This window comes from Mirounga leonina, unplaced genomic scaffold (genome assembly GCF_011800145.1).
Source record: "Mirounga leonina isolate KUSES-001 unplaced genomic scaffold, KU_Mleo_1.0 Mir_165, whole genome shotgun sequence".
NCBI classification, from domain to species: Eukaryota; Metazoa; Chordata; class Mammalia; order Carnivora; family Phocidae; genus Mirounga; species Mirounga leonina.
In genome coordinates, this window is record NW_023270415.1 from 73,450,618 (window position 1) to 73,472,532 (window position 21,915).

General features: G+C 42.0%; 1 protein-coding gene across 8 annotated transcripts in view; it reads right to left on the reverse strand.

Moving 5' to 3' along the window:
* Positions 1 to 1,777: 1,777 nt before the first annotated feature.
* The window catches only part of TMEM71 (transmembrane protein 71), a 38,525-nt gene continuing 18,387 nt past the window's right edge, over positions 1,778 to 21,915 (reverse strand). For 6 of the 8 annotated variants that reach the window (XM_035011967.1, XM_035011969.1, XM_035011968.1 and 3 more), the window contains 6 exons: positions 15,065 to 15,238; positions 10,813 to 10,888; positions 7,069 to 7,130; positions 6,907 to 6,967; positions 5,046 to 5,128; positions 1,778 to 3,685 (listed from right to left, as the gene is read on the reverse strand). In XM_035011967.1, the coding sequence (XP_034867858.1) occupies positions 5,062 to 5,128; positions 6,907 to 6,967; positions 7,069 to 7,130; positions 10,813 to 10,888; positions 15,065 to 15,238 (440 nt within the window). In that variant the 3' untranslated portion in view covers positions 1,778 to 3,685; positions 5,046 to 5,061. Of the gene's footprint in view, positions 3,686 to 5,045; positions 5,129 to 5,628; positions 5,965 to 6,906; positions 6,968 to 7,068; positions 7,131 to 10,812; positions 10,889 to 15,064; positions 15,239 to 21,915 lie in introns of those variants that run through there. The other 2 variants (XM_035011971.1, XM_035011970.1) reach the window with 2 other exon arrangements.

Sequence of the window (21,915 nt, forward strand, 5' to 3'; positions counted from 1 at the left end):
GTTTTCCATGAGCTGGGTACGGCTATAGAAGCCCCTACAGGGAGAGGTCCTCAAGCAGACCAGGCAGCGCTGGGTGATTTCTCCTGTGACATCGCATTCATGTAAAATCTCTGGCAAACTAGATTTGAGCATCTAAAGGTACAAGAAAGAAGGTGAAGGTCACAGTTTGACTCTTTTCATTTAACCTCTTGCCTCATGGAAAGCTTTTTCTGGAGTTAGTACTTCTGGAGAGAGTGACTGGGGCAGTATCTGATCTTCAAGGTGCCATGCCCTTCTCTTGTCATCTTTCCAGCAGTAATCAATGGTGGGGAGAGCAAGGACTGAGGGGTCACACAGACCTGGGTGTGATATCTAGACCTCCTACTTTGCTTTCTTTGTGCTTGGGAAAGTTATCAAATCTCTCTAAACATAGCTATAAAATCGTGGTTTTAATACCTGCTAGTAAACCAATAGGATGTATGATAGAGAGAGAGAGGGAGAGAGATGTAGCTCTAGATGGATCTAGATGTAGATCTAGATATATATTGGTGTGTATACCGACTAGTCCTGACTTAGAATGGTTTGTCTTAGGATTTTTGCAGAAGCGATATGCATTCAGTAGCAACTGTACTTTGAACCTGTTTATGTTACCTTCATGGTGGAGGGACTTTACAGATGTGATTAAGTTAAGGATCTTAAAATGGAGAGATTATCCTGAATTATCTGGGTGGGCTCAATATAATCACAAAAATCCTTATAAGAAAGAGGCAGGAAGGCCAAAGTCAGAAAAGGGGATGTGACAGCAGAAGCAGAAGGATGTGTTTTGAAGGAGGAGGAAGGGCCTGAGGGCCAAGGAATGTAGGCAGCTTCCAGAATCTGGAAGAGCAAGGAGATGGGGTTTCTCTGGAGCCTCCAGAAGGAACACAGCCTGCTGACATCTTGATTGTAGACTCCTACAACTCATTTTTGGGGGCATCAGACCTTCAGAACTGTAAGATAATAAATTTATTTTGTTTTAAAATCGTCAAGTCTGTGGCAACTTGTTACAGCGGTGATAAGAATCTTATATAATTGGAGAGGAAAGGTCCTGGACAAAATAAAATATGACATAATTATAAACTATTATTTTTATTTCTTTTTTAAAAAAGATTTTATTTTTTATTATCCATTTGAGAGAGAGAGAGAGAGAAAGAACACAAGCAGGGTGGGGGTGGGGAGGGGCAGAGGGAGAAGGACAAGCAGACTCCCTGCTGAGCAAGGAGCAGGATGCAGGGCTAGATCCCAGGATCCCAAGATCATGACCTGAGCCGAAGGCAGACACTTAACTGACTGAGCCACCCAGGCGCCCTAATTATTTTTATTTCCTCATCTAACTTTGAAATCATGTAAATACAGTGACCCTGTATAAACGTGTACACAACACAGGAACATAGGAAACAAGCAATTCTCAAGGCGTGCTCTCCCGATAGAGCATCAAAATGAAAGGCTCTCTATGCAATTAGCTCCCCACTAAATCCCTCTTCAAAGCATCCCATGAATGTGGTTTGAGACCACTTTCTGATCAGTTTCCCTACTTGTTAAAAGGACAAATGTATGGGACACATCCCAGATCTACTAAATCATTGTGCAAATCTATCCCAAGCTGAAGACAGTGGCAGGCTGACTAATGGTCCCTGAAGACATCTAGGTCCTAATCGCTGAAACCTGTGAATATTACCTTCTAGAGCAAGCAAGAGGGATTTGCAGGCAGGATTATGTTAAAGCTTTTGGGATGGGAAGATTACCCTGGACGATCAGAGTGGAACTGAAATGTAAATACACGTGTCCTTTATTTTTTTAAAATACTTTTGACTTTATTAAAGAAACTATAAAATATTGAATTATACATTTTTAATCACTATTATTTTAAGAATCAATCAAGTCTCTTCATATTGCCAGCATGTTTCCAATACTTCCACATATCCTAAATAATATATCTCTAAAAAATCTTGATATCTCCTGTAAGTAGGCTGTTATCGCTTTTCAACGTAGACATTAATGATACAATTTCTTGGGTTTTCCCTATTTTTTTCATTTCTTTTTTCAGTTTATTTGCCTTATATCTCTTGGCCATTGCCACAGGATCCTCCAGGATACTCTAATGTGCTCTCTCCAGGATACTAATTAACTCGCCAGTAATCCTCCAGTATTTCTAGGGGTAAGGGTAATTGACCTTCCAGTCCTCCCCGCTCTTGCCGTGTGCCCTATTCTATGCACATAGTCTTTGATGTTCCGGGGGAAATCATAATTATAGATGAATACATATGTCCTTTGAGAGAGAGGTGGAGAGAGATTTCACTGCAGAAGACGAGAAGGTGATGTGATGCTGGAAGCAAGTTGTGCGCTTTGAAGCTGGAGGAAGGGGCCACCTTGCCAGCAGAAGCTGAAACTGGCAAGGAAACAGATTCTTCCCTGAAGCCCCCAGAAGGAAAACAGTGCTGCCAACACCTTGATTATAGACTCCAGAGATATAAAACAATAAATTTGTGTCATTTTAAGCCACCAGTTTGTGATAGTTTGTTACAACCGCTATAGCAAACTAATACAGTGTCCAATTAATGACTTGCCACCATAATTGCTCTTATGAGAGATAGATAGATAGATGATAGATAGATAGATAGATAGATAGATAGATAGATGACAGATACATAGATATAATTTGCTGATGAACTCATTTATTCACTAGTACAGTACTTTTTTCAAATGAAATTCACTAAATACAAATAATATAAAGAGTGATATTTTGATATTACCATTTTAAGCAAAGACAATTTTCTCCACACAGGTGTCTAGCTGGGGACTATCATACAGGACAACATTGAACTGCAGGCTACGTTTCCTTCAAGAACATATTCCAAGCGAGAGCAACGATAGGGAGCGTCTTCTATAACCCTTCAGCTGGCTGGGTGACTGCACCATTTTTATGCATTTCAAGGCACTCTGGTGTTTTTCTCTTTTTTTTGGCCCTTAAAGATTTTTTTCTCTTTTCTCTTTATTTTAATTGCACTTAAGTGAAAGGTAATCATGAGCCCCAAGAAGGGTGAAAACTTTGTAAAGAAAATGGTTCAAAAGAAGAATGTGCTGTCCCAAAGAAAGGCTCTCTCTTGCCCATTTTCCATCTGCTGACACCAACCCCCATCCAGCTGCTCTTCGGGGAGGATGATGAATTTTTTTCCACATTGTCTTTTATGTGAAAACTGTGATTTATTTACTTTCAAGTTGGTATTGATTATAGAAACTTGTTTACATTATTCAATTAAAGCAGTTCAGTAAGGGAGAGGTGTTTGCAGGCAGGCCCAAGAATCTGCATTGTTACAAGTGCCTCATAGAATTCTCTAAATGAAAATTGATGTTTGAAAACATCTACCCAGGTGGTTGGTTCTCTATCACAGTTCCTATTCTGTTCCCTTTCAACTGCTAGTGTTTGTAAAGGAGACGAATTAATATTATTTTCATGAGCATATTGTAATTATGAGGGCAAAAATTAGATTTTTTTAAAAAAAACACATAACTAAATAAAAATGTTTTTTCTCAATTATCCAGTTCCTCACTCCCCTCCAATAAAGCAGTTGATTCCAAGCAGACTGCAAATCAGACAATTTCTGGATATTCAGATTGAAGGCATTCATCAGAGACACTCCTAAATGGTTGTCAAATTTTGGCAAACCTAGATCAGAGATAAGAGAAAAGAAATGCATGATTCATCCACATAGACAGGAAATATGATAACTACTGCAATCACTGTGCATGCACACACACACACACACACACACACACACACACTAGCTTGAGTAATCATAAGCAGGAAGAGTGGAGCCTCAACTTGGAGTAACTTTTATTTTTATCCCAGCTTGGTACTTAGTTAACCACCATTTTATATTGTTTTCTTTCCCCACCTGCACCACTTCCTCTAGAACAGAAATCCTTACAGGATTTTCCCCATGTTTCTACTCCCTAAAGTTTATTCATTCATTCACCAACTATAGAGACACACATTCCAACATGTAAGAGCAGAGGGAACAGATTTTACCTTACTATGAAGTCATAAATGTGCAAAATGCACCCTGCTGATGCTAACACATAATTGGTAACATGGGATACCTGTGATGACCTTCATTTGAAAGAGACACTTGGGTCAGTGGTGAGCCATATAGACAGTCCCCAAACTCATAGGCTTTAAATTGAACAAAGAAGGTGGTTGAATGAAAATTGCATCATGGGATGAAAAGAGATGGACTTGAGAAGTATAAAGTGTGAAAGAATAGACCCCTAATCTAATCTACAATGCGCAGTGCAGAACAGGCGTGGGACGGCTGCTCCATTAATGTTTGTTGAGCTGAATTAAGTGCTTGCACTCCACCCCCTTAGATTTTCATCCTTGATTGCTGGAGGAGCATTATGAGTCATCCTTGCCTCTAGATGTTAATAACCATGTCTTTGGTTTATTAGCTTCTGGATATGTTTATGTGTGAGGGAGAGGGTTGCAAAATCTTTAATATACAGACACAGAGCTCTTGGTTATAAAGGAAGTATTTTAAGAAATGATGCAGCAAATACATTCAAATTAATGAATATTCATGGCATATCTACTATTCTCAAGATATTGAGATGGATACAAGAATGAAGTCAATAGTCCTTGATTTCATAGGTCTTAAATGTAACAGTATATGTACAAGAAGCTGGGGAGGGGGCAGCAAACGGGACAAAAATAGAGGGAACAAGAGAAGAACAAGGTAAGTATGGACACAAATAATTAAAGGAGGGATCTTATTGAGGCTGTAGATGAGAGTGTGTAGGATAGAAATATCATCCTCATTCTGATCTCATTTATTTTAGGAGAGAAAAAACAAGGAGCTCAGAACAGGGGGAAGTGCTCTGAAAGCAACAGGTGACACTTTGCCCTACAGGTCAAATATTGGCATTCAAAGAAGCCTTCCCTTTCCACATGTCCCCATCTCTCCCAGTCTGGCAAAACCTCCCTCCTGGTGTTCCCCTAGCCTCTGTGCTAACTCTGTACTTGCACTTACCATACTAAATGCGACTTCACTTGCCCTTTACATATCTCTTTAGACTCTGAGATCTCAAGGCCTTGGCATGGCAACCTTGGCACCTAGAGGCAATGTCTGACCATTAGGAGAGACCATAAATTTCTGTTGAGCAGAACTGGACATTCAGTATAGCATAGAATGTATCATAAGTTCTCAACAAAGATTTAGTAGGTTAAGTGATGCCACTTTAGAAATCAAGGGGTAAAGATTTTATTAACCATCTTTCCAAGGTTCTCACAGTTAATGTGCAAAGAATTACCTAGAGAGGTTGTTAAAAATGAAGGCCCCTTGGAAATTTGGATTCAGAAGAGCTGGAATCACGGTAGAAGCTCTCCAGTTGGTTCTAGAGCAGATGTCCCCATGCAATGCATTGGAAAACTCTGCTCTCATTACAGAGTTCTTAACAAGGCTTCATGGTTTCTCTGCCATCTTTTTTTTTTAAATGTTTTATTTATTTATTCATGAGAGTCACAGAGAGAGAGAGAGAGAGGCAGAGGCAGAGGGAGAAGCAGGCTCCCCGCCTAGCAGGGAGCCCAATGCGGGACTCGATCCCAGGACCCTAGGTTCATGACCTGAGCCGAAGGCAGACGCTTAACCATCTGAGCCACCCAGGCACCCCTCTCTGCCATCTTTCTGATTAATTGTACAAGTTCATCTTAAAACCCAAAGAGAAGGGATTTGAACAATTTGCACCATCTGACAAGCAATGACAATGTTTTTACTTCTGAAAGTTGAGTTACAAAATGGCTCTTTGTGTGAAAATCTGTCCTTTAGACATTGTTGCTTAGTCCAGTCCTGAAAAGTGACACCTCAGCCCAGAAAACTGAGTGTGCATGTGAATCTGTCATCAGTGCCAGGCGAGGTGTACTCCTAAGTCTCTGCAGACCTAGAGAGTGACCTGCAGCCAGAGGGAAAAGGAAGTGAGTATCTTAGAGGAGTTCATGTCATTATTATACAAGGCCTAAAGAGTAAGAATTTCGTGGGTGGCCTCAGGACCCACTTTTCTTCTAACTATGAGGTTAAACAAATCTTAGCTTTATCAATGCCTATCCCCCAGAAACCTGGAATGCCAGGAAACAAAGGGAAACATCACTCAGAGTGTCAGGAAATCAATATTGGCTAGAGTTCTACACAAAATAAATCTTCCCTAAGTCCCATTGTGATTTCAGAATTAACACAATGATTTCATAAATAGGGCAACATCGTGTCAAGAGCAAAGGCCAGTAAACTAATTTGAATTACAGACATCCATCCGTCTCCAAGCTATGGGAGCTGGCCTCTGGCAGCCATATTGAAGAGAAGGTAATTAACACAATCCATCTTGTAATGGGATATGGTGTTTTGCAGACTGTTTGAAATTCTGTGAGCATCTCACCCAGACCCCAGTAAGCCTTTGAAATATGATGAGCCATGGCAGTCAGCACACAGGGGGATCGTTAAGTGAGTGAGAGATGGCAGAGAAACCACACTTTGTAACTGAGACCATTTCATGGGCAGTTTGCCAGCTATTTGGGAAACTCTAAGATAAAGGCCTCTCAATAGGAGGTATTTATAAAGGGCAGTGCTATGAATCTATAAAAGCACTCTGAAACGATTTAAAATTTTTAAATTCATGTTATTTATTAAGTCCTACCGCCTTAAAGCTTAATTCTCTATTTTGAGGAATTTGTAGGAATTTAAGAGACAGGATGATAATGTTATTAGATTTTAGCATGAACAAGAAGTATTCTTCAGGACAAATGATCAGGACCTTTTCTGTATGTAGTCATTGCCATCTATTACTCAGCAAAAAGCATTCTCGAGCATAGATTATAGTCATCTCCGTCCAGTCAATACTTACTGAGCATAGATGGTGGATTTGACATAGCTGGCAAGGCCAAGAAATAACGACTTGACAGTGTCTTGGTTAAGAAAGAGAAAATATTTAAGAATTATTTTTAAAGGACCAGAATTGGAATAAAATACAAGGATCAGAGGAATAATTTGAGAAGTGGTTACTTACAGGCAATAGTTATCATCAATGAGCATGTGAAGACACTGGCTAATATTCCTCCCAGAAACCATCTGAAACAACAGGATTTCTCAGGTTTAGCAAACTAATTATGCATTTCCAACATTCTTTTAGACTAACTAAAGGCTTGTGATTTACTTTAAGAATTACTATAACTACAATAATATAGTGTGGCATTGGCCAAAGGATAGACATGGAGGTTAATGGCAGAGAATGGAGAGACCAGAAGTGAACCCATATGGGTACAGTTAACTGAGTCTTATCAGAGGAGCAAAATCAGTTTGATGGAGAAGGATAGCCTTCTCAGCAATGGTGTTGAAACAGTTGTATATCCACATGCAAAAGAATGAACGTAACACCTCATATACATCACACCTCAACACAAAATTTAACTATGTAACTCAAAATGAGTCATAGTTCTGAAATGTAACCACAAAAGTATTAAATGTCTAGAAGAAACAAAGGAGAAAAGCCATATGCCAACTGCTTTACAACCTTGCCCAGAAAGTGTGTTAAAATTTTAGGTTTTTACCAATCTGATGGGTATTGTTTCACAGGGTGGAATTTCTTTTTTTTTTTTTTTTAAAGTTTTTATTTATTTATTTGAGACAGAGAGAATGAGAGAGACAGAGAGCACATGAGAGGGGGGAGGGTCAGAGGGAGAAGCAGGCTCCCTGCCGAGCAGGGAGCCCAATGCGGGACTCGATCCTGGGACTCCAGGATCATGACCTGAGCCGAAGGCAGTCGCTTAACCAACTGAGCCACCCAGGCGCCCGGGTGGAATTTCTTTTTAAGATTTTATTTATTTATTTGTCAGGGAGATTGAGAGGGCACGCACAAGCAGGGGGTGTGGCAGGCAGAGGGAGAAGCAGGCTCCCTGCTGAGTAAGGAGCCCAATATGGGACTTGATCCCAGGACCCTGGGATCAGGACCTGAGCCGAAGGCAGATGCTTAACCGACTGAGACACCCAGGTGTCCCACAGGGTGGATCTTTTTTTAAAAGAATAATTTCCTTATTGTTTTTATTTTCAAAACATGAATCACTGAAAGAAATTATAAATAAATACAGAAGGGAAAGGAAAATATCACCAAAAAACTCCATTGGCCTAAAGCAGTCATTAATAAATGTTGATGAATACCCTTTTAAACATCTCTTTGTATGCATTTAAATTTTTTAATTGAGACTTAAGAGATGTACAATAAAGCACTTAAATTGCACATTTGGATTTTTTTTTTTAACTGAACTCCTGTATTCCCTACCCAGATGAAGATACAGAATATTTCCAGCAGTTCTAACATTTCCTTTGCCATCCTTCCTAATCTTTTCCCCAGAATTAACCATTCTTCTTTTTTTTTTTTTTAAAGAGAGATAGAGAGGGGGTTGGGAAGGGCAGAGGAAGAGGAAGAGACAGAACCTTAAGTAGGCTTCATGACCAGTGCGGAGCCCCATGTGGGGCTCAATCTCACAACCCTGAGATCATGACCTGAGCTGAAATAAAGAATCAGATGCTTAACTGACTAAGCCACCCAGGCACCCCATTAACCATTATTCTTATAGCTATAATAATGGATTCATTTTGCTTTTTCTTGAATTTTACATGTATCTGTAATCATATAGACTCTTGCATCAGATCCATCCATGCTATTACACATATCAATAATTTTTCTCTTAACCAATCTCTTCCTTAAATAATCCTTTTAAAATTTTTGAATAACTTTAGGATTATGGAGAAGTTGCAAAAATAGCACAAAGGGTTCTCATTTACCCTTCACCGAGCTTTCCTGAGGATTAGCATCTTATACTACTATGGCATACTGTCATAATGAAGGAACCAACATTGGTACTTCACATTCAACTCCACACGACTTTTGGACTTTACGGTTTTTCCCTAATTTATCCACGTTCCACGAAGCCATCCAAGATGTCTCATGACATTCAGTCATGTCTCCTTAGGTTCCTCTGGGCTGTGACAATTTCTCAGACTCTCCTTGGTTTTGATGACCTTGACAGTTTTGAGGAGTCCTGGTCAGATAATATATAGAACATCCTCAATTTAAGTTTTTCTCTGGTTAGACTGGGGTCTGGAAGCCCACAGAGACAAAGCGCCATTCTCATTACATTGTATCAAGGATACAAGGTATCAGTATAACTTATCCCTGTTGATGTTCACCTTGACCATCTGAGCATCTGAGGTCATATTTGCCAGGTTTTTCGGCTGTAAATTTCCTTTTTTCCCCTTTTCCATGCTGTTTTTTTGCAGGCAAGTTTCTAAATGCAACTCACACTCGATGGATGGGGAGTTAAGCCCCTTCTTAGTGGGGTGGGGGGAGTAGTATCTACAGGAACTAACCTAAGAGGAACACTTCATTAATTAGTCCCATGAAATAAAAGTTTCCATGATCAACTACAGTTTGGAAACACTAAGATAAATAAAGGTAATCATGTTTCTTCGCTATGTTATTTCACTGGGCCTATATTATGCTAATGCACATATGATTCTATGACTTGGGATAGACAATGCAGAATTTTGCAAACTTATTTTTAACCACAGGACCTCCCCCACTTTTTGTTCTTTTGGTCCTATTGTGATCTAAAAATACTTGATACTACTTAAACCTCTTAATTATCTGGGATGCTTGTTTTAGAATACAGATTTTCACTAGATCTAAATTAGTATCTCAAGGGTTGAGATCCAGGACTCTGTATTTAAAAACACAACTCTCCCAAGTGATGTGAGGTATTTGGCCCTCAAGAGGTGGGCCTTGAGAGCAAGCAACACTTGCTTATCAGTGTTCAAGCACCCCAAAACCCCAGGTCTGGACCATTTATCCCTGTTTCATTGATTCAACAAATACTGATGAGCCCCTGGCACTGGGGTACAGATGTGAAGGAGACGTACAATGTCTCCACTCTCATGGAGCTCACATTCCTGCAGGGAGAGATAGATCATTAACATTTAAACAGGTGAACATATAATAAGTCATGTGGTGATAAATGCTCTGAAGAAAAGTAAAGCTAGGCGTGTATGATAGAGAGTGGTATGCTATTTATACAGGGTTGTCAGGGAAGGTCTCTCTGATGATGTGACATTTGAACAGATTCCAGAAAGAAGTAAGGACACATGTTATGAGGCTTTCTAGAGAAGGCTGTACTAGGCAGAATAAAGAGCAAGTGCAAAGGCCTGAGGCATGAGTACACTTAGGATAGAAGGGACTTGACCGTTGCCCCAGAGACTTGGGCAAGAAAAGAACAAGAATGGCATGCTGGACAGAGGGTAGAATGGAAACATGCCTATAATCAGGCAAGAGCATTATGTGATCTGAGATGCTGAGTGGGCTTCCCTGGAGCACATATTTTATGTTAGGATATAAAAATGTAATGAGAAAATGGAGTCCCAGTGGGGACTCCACATGCCCTTACTGGGACTTCAAGTGCCCTTGAACTCTAAGCAGGGTTACTCAGGTTTTATCTGTAGCAGGGAGTCACTGAGGACTGAAGGACCATATATAATAAAATCTAATTCCTAGCAACATCCATTGTCTTTTGTACACTTTGTGAGATAATGAGAGTGGGGAAGTGATAGAAAAGGGGCACTTATGGGGCACAGGCAAATGAATAAATCTTAACCACGGAGCTACTGAAAATGCATTGTCAAATCAGGTGAGGAAATTATCAATCAATTACAGCTTTATTAATTATGAAACACTGCTGTATGAAAATAAAATCTGAATTACCTTGCACATGCGTAGATGATGAAGCACACAGCCAGCAGAATTGCTGGAAAGGAGACCTCTCGCCACAAACTGGTTTCTAATAGGAAAAATAAAAATAAATGGATTAGAAACCATTGCTGATAATCTTGGAACAACAAAATTGTAATAACATTTCTTTTTTATACACCAAAGAAACCCCACAAAACACATTTTCAAATGGATGTCAGTTCAAGCAATTTGCCATAAGTAACAAGATAAAATTATCAAATGTTGTACAGACTCATTCATTAGATAATTTTAGCAAATAATATTTTTTTTTCTGTCTTTAAGAAATGATTATGCTACATAAACAGTTTGGGGCTTGCCTTTTACTGTAATGCTGGTGAAAGATTTTGTGGAATATATGCTAATGTCAGAAATCTCATTCTGGTGATGATGAGGATCATGCCTAAAATTTGTAGAGTGCCTTATAATTCACAAAGAGTCTTCATACCTCATTGAATCAACACAACAAACTGTGAGGGAGGTAGGGACCACTGTCATTTCTCTGCACACGAGAAGACCAAGACTGAGAGATGATGAAACTTGCCCAAGGTTACACAGCTCTGAGGTGTCAGAGCCAAGATTTAAAAACCATGTCTAGCCAGAACACAATGTTTTGCCTAAAATGGGGCAGGGAAAGAGAATTGCAACTTTGCATACTGGGAGTCTCTAGAGGGCAAAAAAGAGAACATATATTATGAACTATTTGTCCTTGGAAAACTCTGCTATTGGTAAAATATTTCAGTGTTATAGACCCACAGTGGAAATGACACGAAATCCTACAGCAGTTATAATCATAGGAGTTAAACCAATCGTGAACCTGAGTATTGCTCAAGTCACCTAAAAGAAATCAGAGCTGGCTTAAGGACGATCACATAAATATCTAAAGGAAAGGATAAACAGACCTCAGCTTAATTTCTGCCAAATGATTCAAAAGCTCAATTTTGCAGCAGTTGTTTAAAACTTGGAATGACTCTGTGCTGTGAATGTATTTATTTCTTCTATTTCTGCTATGAATGAAGATTGAGTCAGCTAACAAAACCTACTTAGTTCATGATGTGGGTGGAGTACTGAAGATTGGCAATGCAAAATATAGCAGTTGTGAATGATGTCACTGCGAATGTACAGTATTTCATGTATACTGTGAATTCAGTAAGTTATTGTGGGTTCAGCTGAACACTCAATCTAAAGTGTGTTTGTATTCTTAGCTGACTCTGATTTGATGTGGAATTTGGAAAATATTTCCTTACAGAAACAAGTCCAGCTTGACAAACTGCTAAAATCGTTAGACTTGAACAGTGAACAGAGACTGGTTTAAATTCAAATTCTACAAAGATATGATTGTGTGATTTGATATAAGGTATTCACTAGTTCATTGCATCAGTAGCCATTTACTTAGTATCTAGTTTGGTTTAGTTCAACTGTCACTTCCTTCAAGAAGCCCTCCTTGACTCCTTCAACTCCCCTGTGGCCCTCAGCTGCTCCTTCTCTGTACCCCCATTATCCCTCATGCATTTCCATCAGCAATCTTAACGTACTGAATTAAAATTGCTGTTTGTAACAATGGATCGTGTATCACCACATCAAAAACTAATGATGTATTGTATGGTGACTAACATAACATAATAAAATTAAAAAAAATAAAAATAAATAAAACTGCTGTTTGCTTTCTCTAGATTTCCCCACTTGCTTGCAAGCTCCGTGAAAATAGTCAGGATCTATCTGCTGTTCCTTGGTGCCATTGGGGTGGTGCCCCTGGGGAGCCTCCTCTCCCTTCTCTTAGTGCATGGTTCACTTGGAGACTGAGTTCCCTCCCAGCATTCGATCCACTTCTAGCCATTTGGAGCTTCACAGACTTATCAACAAAGTGATTGGCTTTGCCATGTAAATGGGACCCTTCCAGAACCATTGAAATTGGGCTTCTTATTGTAACTCGAGAAGGCTATAATCTCTTTCCGCTGGACTGGAATCTGGGAAGTTGCAGGCACAAGGCCACCAAGAACCACCATAAAGTAATCATAGCCTTTTTAAAGAGTAAAGCTGACATAGAAGACAAGAAACAAAAGAAGTAGAGACTGACAGAAATCTGAAATCTATGCTGGGAATTTTCATTAATTAACCAATAAATTTCATCCGAGTTGGGTTTCCATCCAGTGGAACTCAGAATATCCTAACTGACAGAGATGATGTCAGGCATGCCTGTCTGTCCTAGCAGGTAGAACATCACCTGGACTGCATGCTCACAAGCTACCTGTGAAGGAGATAGAATAGAATCAGATGTAGAACTTGTCCGCTGGGCCTTCATAGCCAGAAGAAGAAGAGGAAAATCTTTTCTTTCTTTCTTTCTTTTTTTTTTTTTTAAGATTTTATTTATTTATTCATGAGAGACAGAGAGACAGAGGCAGAGGGAGAAGCAGGCTCCCCGCAGAGCAGGGAGCCCGATGTGGGACTCGATCCCAGGACCCTGGGATCATGACCTGAGCCGAAGGCAGACGCTTAACCGACTGAGCCACCCAGGCGTCCCAGGAAAATCTTTTCAGTAGAGATACATTCAGAGGGCTAGGGAAGCAGAGGGAAGTGTTACCTCCACCAGCCAAGAAGGGGGCAGACAAGACCCCACAGAGGTGTTCTTTGATTTGGGCCTTGAAGGAGTAGGGTTCTTCTAGGTACCGCAGGCTGGAGACACATTCCGGACACGACACAGCAAAGCACACGTACAAAGGCTTGCTTGACCTGTCTAAACCTGAGTATTCGTATCTGTAAAATGGAGATAGCACAGCTCATTGGCCTACCAGTCTTGCAGCACCTGCTCTGTACCAGGTGCTACGTGGGCAGGTCGGAATCCACAGATAACTGAGACATACTGCCCATCCTCAAGTAGCTCACAGCCTGGTGGACAAGGCACAGAAATAAATATGCAAGAGCAGTGCAGGAAATGGGCATGAGAGAGGGAAACCTTGAAAGCTAGAGGAGCACAAAAAGAGTCACTTAACCACCCCCACCTTCCAGAGAACAGGGTGGGATCCCTGAAGGAGGTGGCTGTGGATCACCTGGAAACTGTCTAAACAATAAAAGTTGCTTTCTCTGTCATCCCAGCGCCTGGAAGAGAACTACAAAAGCCTTGAATACTTACCTAGTAGCTTTCCTGGGAACAAAATGGAGTGGGGGGATAGTGGCCTTTGGGAAAGGAAGGATGGTCAGTGAGATGCATATTCATGGTTTTGTGAAGACAAATAAAGAGAAGATTTTTTTTTTTTTCCTGTTTAACCTCAGTCTTATGTAATCATAATCTCACATACATTTTGAGTACTTAGGATACAGGACACATGATGCTAAGTGCTTTCCTCCAATTATTTTAGTCATGACCAGGTAGGAACTATGATATCTGCATTTACAGACGAAAATGCTGTTTTAGAGAGTTCAGTGAACTGCTTCTGAGTTACAGCTAACAAGTGGGGGCTGGGCTTTGAACCTTGGCAAGCTGAGGACAGAGCCGTGATGCCACGCTGTGCGCAGACACAATCAATCTGATGTTGGCAAACTGGAGGTTGAAGAACATGCTTGTTGAATTTATTTCAGACTTACTCTTGACAGGAAATACCAATATCTTTATATCTTTCGACTTTCCCTTGCCAGACTTCTGTCTTCCTTCCTTTCTTTTTCTTCTTCTTCTTTTTTTAAATTTTATTTATTTATTTAACAGAGAGAGACACAGCGAGAGAGGGAACACAAGCAGGGGAGTGGGAGAGGGAGAAGCAGGCTTCCCACCGAGCAGGGAGCCCGATGTGGGGCTCGATCCCAGGACCCTGGGATCATGACCTGAGCCGAAGGCAGACGCTTAACAACTGAGCCACCCAGGCACCCCCTTTCCTTTTCTTCTTATAGAATATGTCACACACACAGCTAAGCATGAGCATAAAATCACAGACAGCTGTGTATATATCACCCAGCTTTAGCAAAGCTTAACATTTTGCCAAATGCCTTTGGGGTTTTTAAAAAAGAAATAAAATGTTGCAAATCCAGTCCTTCTGGTGTCTCTAAGATGACACCCCAAAAGCAGGCACCTCCTCTGTGCATGCGTCACCCGCCGCAGCAGCACCAGGGTCCTCCCCTGCTCCCACAGGCCGACCCCGTTCCCAAGTGCACCTTAGTCATCTCTAACTCATTCTTTGGCCCTGAAAGGAAGAGTTCTTTGGGTGTTGCAAAGATGAAAAAAAAAAAAAAAACTCACTTGCATGATCCAATATGTTCCCCAGGAAATGTTCAGAAGCCATCACATGAGACTGAAGAGGCCCGTCGTGGGAGTTTTGTCTCGAAGTCGGAGACACCGCATGGTTGGGGGAGGAGGCTGCATTCGGCTGCTCTGACTCCCAGGCATCCGTCAGGGAACGGTCAGAATCCCCTCCTGGAAAAGAAGGGCTCAGTGTGCGGGTGCCGGTGTGTGGTCATTGACTTTCCAGGCACAGTAGCCAATGGTCATCCCCATTGCAATGCTTTGGGAGTCCGATGGGAGACGGGTCTCCGGGTCGGGTGGTATTTCAATTTGTCCTCATCTTTGAAGGGCCCCAGAGGAAAAGACTCTTCAATGCAGAGACGAGCAAAGGCCAGAGGCATGAAAGTGTAGTGAAGGAGGCCCATTCCAATGTGGTTAGAGCAAAGGGACCCGGTGGGACATGAGGCTGGAAAGTGAGACTGAGGGTGGGTCACAGGAGGCACCACCTTCCCAGTAGAGGAGTCTGGAATTTTTTTTTTTTTTTTAAGATTTTTATTTATTTGCGAGAGAGAGAATGAGAGACAGAGAGCATGAGAGGGGGGAGGGTCAGAGGGAGAAGCAGACTCCCTGCCGAGCAGGGAGCCCGATGCGGGACTCGATCCCGGGATTCCAGGATCATGACCTGAGCCGAAGGCAGTCGCTTAACCAACTGAGCCACCCAGGCGCCCGAGGAGTCTGGAATTTATGCTGCAGACAGTGGAGTGCTGGAGTGGCTCTGGGTGAGGGTGCCACTGGACACGCACACTTCTGTGGCATTTTCAGGTAGATAAAGTAATATGTGGTTTTGGTATATGGTAAAATCTAGGTGGCCTTGATGATCATGGACTAGTAGCCTAAGACTCATGTATAGAAGAAGACTCATGGATAAAATATCTCACTCTTAATCCCTGAGTGCTTTGGGGGTTGTACAGATGGATTTGAAAGATGTGTGATGAGTACGTGAGCCTCTCTTTTTAAAAGATTTATTTATTTATTTTGGGGGGCGCAGGGGCAGAGAGAGAGACAGAATCTCAAGCAGCCTCCCTGCTGAGCGAGGAGCATGACTCGGGGCTTGATCTCTGGACCATGAGATCATGACCTGAGCTAAAATCAAGAGTCTGACAATCAATTGACTGATTCACCCAGGTGCCCCCGCCTCTCATCTTTATTGCACCAAACTATAGCAGAGCCAAGTCCTTCTATTTCTCATTCATTCATTCAGCAAACATTTACTGGATGTGATTCTATATGAGGAGTTGACCCAGCTGCTAGAATACAATTGTGAAGATGATGTCTCTGCCCTCATGTGCCTTATGTTCTGGTGGGGGAGAAAGATAATAGCTGTGAAGGACATTCTCCCTCTATAAAATACCTTAAAATGCTGGATAAAATATAATAAACATCTTAACTTTTTTTTTTTTTTATTCAAGGAGGCTGTGGTCTGGAGAGGGACAGACATACACGCCAACAATTAGGATGCAGTATGGGGTCATTGCTACCATGAAGGGCAGCAGAAGGCATCCAGTGAGAGTCTAGGAAGGAGTGTCTGAGTCCATCAGGGGAATCCAGGCAGGCTTCACAGATGAGATTGTACTTAAGTGAAAACTTGATGAGTAGGAGTTCTTCCAGGGAGACAGCAGGAAGACGGAAGGGCAGAGACAGAATAAATAGGAGGGGAGGAGGGGAAGGAGCAAGAGGACAAGGGAGAGAAGAGGAGGAAAAGAAGAAAAGACATTAACCCATGCGAGAACATGAAGGAGGGTGTTCCCTGAAGAGCGAGTTCTCCTATGAGCCAGATAGGGGAGCATGTGAGTGTGGGAACTCCTAGGAGGTGATCTTGGCAGGACTGCTAAGCAGGGGTCCGGTCATGAAGGGCCTCATGGGTCACACTCAGTTGCTATGATATATTCCCAGGCAATTTGGAGCATGAATGTAATGTGAGGACTGCTCTGTGTTGAAGGGCTCGCTCAGCAATGAGAGACTCCCAGCTCCTGGGAATGATTGTGGAACCCCCAAAATACATGGGGTCCTCATATAACAGTGCTTCTTTTTTTTTATTTTATTCTTATGTTAATCCCCATACATTACGTCATTAGTTTTAGATGAAGTGTTCCATGATTCATTGTTTGTGCATAACACCCAGTGCTCCATGCAGAATGTGCCCTCCTCAATACCCACCACCAGGCTAACCCATCCTCCCACCCCTCTCCCCTCCAGAACCCTGTTTGTTTTTCAGAGTCCATCGTCTCTCATGGTTCGTCTACCCCTCCGATTTCCCCCGCTTCATTCTTCCCCTCCCGCTACCTTCTTCTTCTTCTTTTTTTCTTAACATATATTGCATTATTTGTTTCAGAGGTACAGATCTGAGATTCAACAGTCTTGCACAATTCACAGCGCTTATCAGAGCACATACCCTCCCCAGTGTCTATCACCCAGTCACCCCATCCCTCCCACCCCACCCCCCACTCCAACAACACTCAGTTTGTTTCCTGCGTTTAAGAATTCCTCATATCAGTGAGATCATATGATACATGTCTTTCTCTCTTTGACTTATTTCACTCAGCATAATACCCTCCAGTTCCATCCACGTTGTTGCAAATGGCAAGATCTCATTCCTTTTGATGGCTGCATAATATTCCGTTGTATATATATATCACCTCTTCTTTATTCATTCATCTGTCGATGGACATCTTGGCTCTTTCCACAGTTTGGCTACTGTGGACATTGCTGCTATAAACATCGGGGTGCACGTAGCCCTTCGGATCCCTACTTTTGTATCTTTGGGGTAAATACCCAGTAGTATAACAGTGCTTCTTAACTGGAGGAGATTTCTGCCCCCAGGGATATTTGACAATGTCTGAAGACGTTTTTGGCTGTTACAAATTGGTGTGTGTGTGGGGGGGGGCGGTGAGTTGCTACTGTCATCTAGTGAATAGAACCCAGGGATGCGGTTACCATCCTATAATGCACAGGCAGCCTCACAATGAGGGACTGTCCAGTCCCAAGTGTCAATAATGCTGAGGTTGTGAAACCCTGTCACAGAGGGAGCAGACCCAAGTGTAGAAGGAATGTTGATCATTAGTGCTCTTTCAGCAACTCTGGTAAGCACTTACGCGCACAGAACATCTGTATTTTCCTACATTTTCTATATCTTCCTGATTGCCCTTACTCTTGTCAAAACACCCTACATTCCGCCTTCACAGGGCAAATCATAATTTATGATGTCATAATTATTATATAAACACATACTATATAATACGTAATTTGTGTCATTTTTGTTTAATATCCGCCTCCCTTGCGAGACTAAAAGCACCATGAGAAAAAGTACACTTCACCTGCCCCAGCCCCAGACACCAGCAATAATGTGGAACGTATTGTTAGCATTCAGTAAGGTATGTTAATAAGTAGAGAGTTCTGGTAGGGGGGCAGGGAGGATGAGACATGAGAAGCCGCTATAACAACTTGGGCCACTGTAACAGGGTCACAGCCATAGAGACAGGGGTCAGTGCTCGCCTTTATGGAGGCTCAAGCTGATTTGAGGTTGAGGCTTTAAGCAGGGAGAGTCACCTCCTAGCCCAGGCTGGTGGGCTGACTCTGCATGTGGGGCTCCCCTCCCACTCAGCCTGGATACTGAGCAAATGAGCTGGTGCCTTTGGACCAGAGAATTTCTGCCAACCTTGCAGTCTCCCTCCCACCATCCCACCCACAACCTGCGGCCGCTTGACAAAACGCAGTCTGCAGAAGCATCTCTGCTGGTTGCCATAGAGAAAGGAAACAGCAGAAAGTGAAACGCAGGGATCATCCAGTAATGATCATGCTGCAGAGGAGGTCCTGAACCATGTGCCCTACAGTGCCAGGCACAATGGCCACGCTCCCAAAGCAACCCAAGCATTCATCAATAGATGAATGAATAAAGAAAATCCTGCCATTTGCAATGCCATGGATGAACCTGGGGGACATTATGCTAAGTGAAATAAGCCAGTCCTAGAAGGACAAATACTGCGTGACTCCATTTACACGAGGTACCTAAAATCGTCAGTCATAGAGACAGAGAATAGAATGGTGGTTTCCAGGGGCTGGGGAGCGGGGAATGGGGGATTGCTGTTCAATGGGTATAAAATTTCAGTTACGCTAGGTGCATAGATTCTAGAGATTCACTAAATAACATAGTAGCTATACTTAACAACTGTATTGTGCTCTGCAACATTTGTTAAGAGGGTAGATCTCATATTAATTGTTCTTACTACAAACACACACACACACACACACCCACACACGGACACAGAGAAACTCTGGAGTGGTTGGATATTCCTAATGTCTTGATTGTGGTGATGGTGCCACAGGTGTTCACACCTGTTCAAACTCATCAAATTTACACATTAAATATGTATAGTTCTTTGTAAGTCAGTTATATCTCAATAAAGCTGTTAAAAAAGAGAGAGAGAGAGAGAGAAGCCTATCTGGTCATATTCACGTGGAAGCGAGAAAGATCTCAGAACTTTCACGGCCGATTATTTCCTGAAGAGTGACGCTTAACTAAAATCTGCAGAGCTGTGGATGGGAGACATGTGAGAGTAATCAGAATGTCCCTGTGTTCTGCTGCCTTGTTAAACTTAGAGCTTTGTACTGGGAGCTGGATGAACTAAAAATGTGTCCTATGTGGAGTACTGGACTATTATGCAGACTTTTCTAGAAGAGATGGCATTAAAGAAGGAAACTACAAAAAAAATCTTAACATTAAAGAATGGTCAAGGAATTTTCATCTGTGGGAAGACATGGTTTGTCCCCAAATGTACACTTTCCCTAACTGACATTTAATTTTTGTCTCCAACCTTAACAATAAATGAGAGGATCCTAATGCAGATATTTCAGCAAACAGCTCTTCTGTATTACATTTGAAGATATTAATTCTATTCTGTTTCTCCCGATTTATTTAAATTCAATCTAGCTTACTTCTGTTTTAAAAGGGTGTGTTTCTTCTAAGCGTATTTCCATATCCTTGCATATAAAATGGGCATTATTGTTTGCCATGGAGGGAAACACAAAGCCACATACAGATGTTGCCATCAAAGATATTTATAGGAGAGGCATTCGCTCCGGAGAAAGCCACAGACCTCTAGCTGGGAAGCTTTGCCTGAGGTTGTCTTGCCTTTCTTTCCTCGGACTGGCAGAAGTGGAGTGGGCAGTCCTAATCAGTCCTCCCTGCAAGAATGCTTTATCTTCTTTCAGTATGACTCACAGGCCCTGGGAATGTCTCCCGAACTGCAGTCTCGGGGTCTGGGGAGCTGCAAAATGCCATGGCTGAAAAATGAATTGCAGCTGATGAGGAAGGTGTCTAGACACAGCTGCAGAAGGGGTGAGCTAAGGATAAAATAGGCAACCAATAAAAATCCTTTTTAGTCTCAAAAATGAGGCACGAGAAAGTCAGGGGAAGTAAGTTTTGATTGCATCCCTTGCCCAGAGAGAAAACAGCAGAACAATTTAATTTTGAATTCTTCTTGAGTCTTCTAACGAGGCAACATTTCCAGAGAAAAATAAATTGCTGATAAAAGTCACAGGGCCTTGGGTAAATCCGGAAAACAAGAAGTCTGGGGAAGATTTGATTACAGTTGACAGCAGAGATGAGGGATTTCAAAGTCCTGTGTGCACCCGGTTTGCCTAATTACTGATTTTGGAGGGGGGTGGTTTGATTTGTTATATTTAGAAGATATTTGGAAACCATGGGAATTTTAGCAAGATATCTCATACTCGTGCAGCACTGCTGTGGTCCAATTGCTTTATAATTGTTTGGACATGTTTCCAGGAGGCAACTATGGGAAAACTAGATGTTATTTTCCGAATATGTGAAACATTGCCTTTAGAACACCGAGTCTCAGACTTCCAGGATCCAAGCATCATTTTCCTGATTTTTGTTGTATCCCAGAGCCTGCCTACTCTTAGCCTTTTTTAATATTTTCTTTAAATTGTTTCATTAAATCTTGCCCTTTGAAGGAAACTTTATGTCAATCACTTAAATGCCATAAAGAGAAGGTAAATGTAAAACTGAGTGCAATGAAAATGAGACTTTATTTAATTTGCCCTAAATACTGTTGTACCAGAAAGCTCTGAGCCTGTTCTTTGTTAAAAGAATTTGGTGAAAACAAAAGACTAGCAAGAGTTTGAGCCTTAAAGCTACCAAAATTCTAAACTGAGACTTTCTCCTTGGTTATGTTGCGAGGACTGAGAGAATTGGAAAAGGGACTGCAGCTTCTCTGTCACTGTGAGATTCAGTGTTCATGACTTCTTTTTTTAAAAGATTTATTATTCATTTTGAGAGAGAGAGAGAGAGAGCACACAAGTGGGGTTGGGAGGAGCAGAGGAAGAAGGAGAAGCAGACTCCCCGCTGAGCAAGGAGCCCTACATGGGGCTCTATCCCAGGACCCTGGGATCATGACCCTAGCAGAAGGCAGATGCTTAACCAACTGAGCCACCCAGGCGCCCCGGTGTTCATGACTTCTATATCCTAGCGGTGTCTGCCACCCCAGCCCACACTTCGGGAAATGTTGCTTTAGAACCGAGAAGAGACTTGCCCCATGTACTCAGGAAAGCCAGCCTAGAACCAAGGGATGGAAACTTTCAAAAACCACCCGATGGGTCAACATAGGCAAGCCAAGCTGCAGCAGTATTACCAGTGAGAGGAAGAGGCCACCTTAAAAAGTCACGGCAGTCCAAAATGAGCAAATCCATGGAGACAGCAAGCAGACCAATGGTTGTAAGGGGCTGGGGGTGGGAAGGAGGGACGGGGAATAGGGAGTGACTGGTAATGAGTGTGGGGTTTCTCTTTGGGGTGA